Here is a 1,270-nt window from a genome sequence, read left to right as displayed (position 1 = left end):
AAGAGAGCCCTGAAGAGCCTGAGGATCACGAAGAGAGCTCTGAGGAGTCCGAGGATCCCAAAGAGAGCCCCGAGGAGTCTGAGGATTCTGAAGAGAGCTCTGAGGAGTCTGAGGATTTTCAAGAGAGTCCTGAAGAGTCTGAAGATCACGAAGAGAGCCCCGAGGAGTCGGAGGATTTTGAGGAGAGCCCCGAGGAGTCTGAGGAGTCTGAAGAGAGCCCTGAAGAGTCCGAGGATCACGAAGAGAGCCCCGAGGAGTCTGAAGAGAGCCCTGAAGAGTCCGAGGATTCTGAAGAGAGCTCTGAGGAGTCTGAGGATTCTGAAGAAAGCTCTGAGGAGTCTGAAGAAAGCTCTGAGGAGTCTGAAGAAAGCTCTGAAGAGTCTGAGGATCCCGAAGAGAGCCCTGAGGAATCCGAGGTTCCCGACGAGAGCTCTGAGGAGCTGGAGGAGCTCAGCGCGGATCCGACCCTCCTCGGGGAGCTGGCAACCAAACTAAAAGGTTTGGGACCCCCCAAAACTCCCCGGGCCCCCCAGGGATGGGCAGATCTGGTTTGGGACCCCCCAGAACTCCCCGAGCCCCCCAGGGACGGGCAGATCTGGTTTGAGACCCCCCAGAACTCCCCGAGCCCCCCCGGGACGGGCAGATCTGGTTTGAGACCCCCCAGAACTCCCCGAGCCCCCCAGGGACGGGCAGAGCTCTGGGTTCTGCCTCTGTGCCGGGGTGGGGTCGGTGCTGCCGGGTGAGGGTTCCCGAGGGTGGGGGAGGATCCCCCACCCCCGGCCCGGTGGCGTCTGACGGGGGCCAGGACGAGCCAGGGCATCATCGCCACCGCTCTGGGCGACCGCGGGGACCCCCAGGAGGGGGTGAGGAGCCCCTCGGGGTGCTGGAGACCCCCGGTTTTGCCCCCGCAGAGGTCGAGGCAGCCGAGAAGAACGAGGGGGTCCTGGCTCTGCTCGTGGACGTGCTGGACCGGCTGCTGAACGCTCTGACCACCAACATCATCGGGTGCGCACGGGGGGCTCGGGCGAGCTCAGCGCCCCAAAACCGGTCCCGGCCCCTCCTCGCGCCTGGGTGGGGGGGTTTAGGGGGCAGCTGGGGGGTCCCAGGGTGGGATTGGGGGGGCCTGAACCGGGGCTCAGCTCTGCTGCGTTTTCTTTCTTCCAGGTGAGTGAGGAGCACCGAGAGCGCTTCCACTGGGGCTGGAGCACGGACCCCCCCGAGCACGGACCCCCTGAGCATGGACCCCGATCCCCCGAGCACGGACCCCCCG

The 1,270-nt window shown here is 65.0% G+C and overlaps 1 protein-coding gene across 1 annotated transcript in view; it reads left to right on the top strand.

The window, feature by feature from the left end:
* The window catches only part of LOC107198897 (protein ITPRID2), a gene marked incomplete at its 5' end in the record, with an annotated part of 18,339 nt that overhangs the window by 6,660 nt on the left and 10,409 nt on the right, over window positions 1–1,270 (top strand). The window contains 2 exons of the mRNA XM_033511583.1: window positions 4–498; window positions 912–1,005. Of these exons, the coding sequence (XP_033367474.1) occupies window positions 4–498; window positions 912–1,005 (589 nt within the window). The remainder of the gene's footprint in view (window positions 1–3; window positions 499–911; window positions 1,006–1,270) is intronic.

Source organism: Parus major, unplaced genomic scaffold (assembly GCF_001522545.3).
Source record: "Parus major isolate Abel unplaced genomic scaffold, Parus_major1.1 Scaffold360, whole genome shotgun sequence".
In the NCBI taxonomy this organism is placed as follows: domain Eukaryota; kingdom Metazoa; phylum Chordata; class Aves; order Passeriformes; family Paridae; genus Parus; species Parus major.
This window is presented reverse-complemented; position numbering and strand designations above follow the sequence as displayed.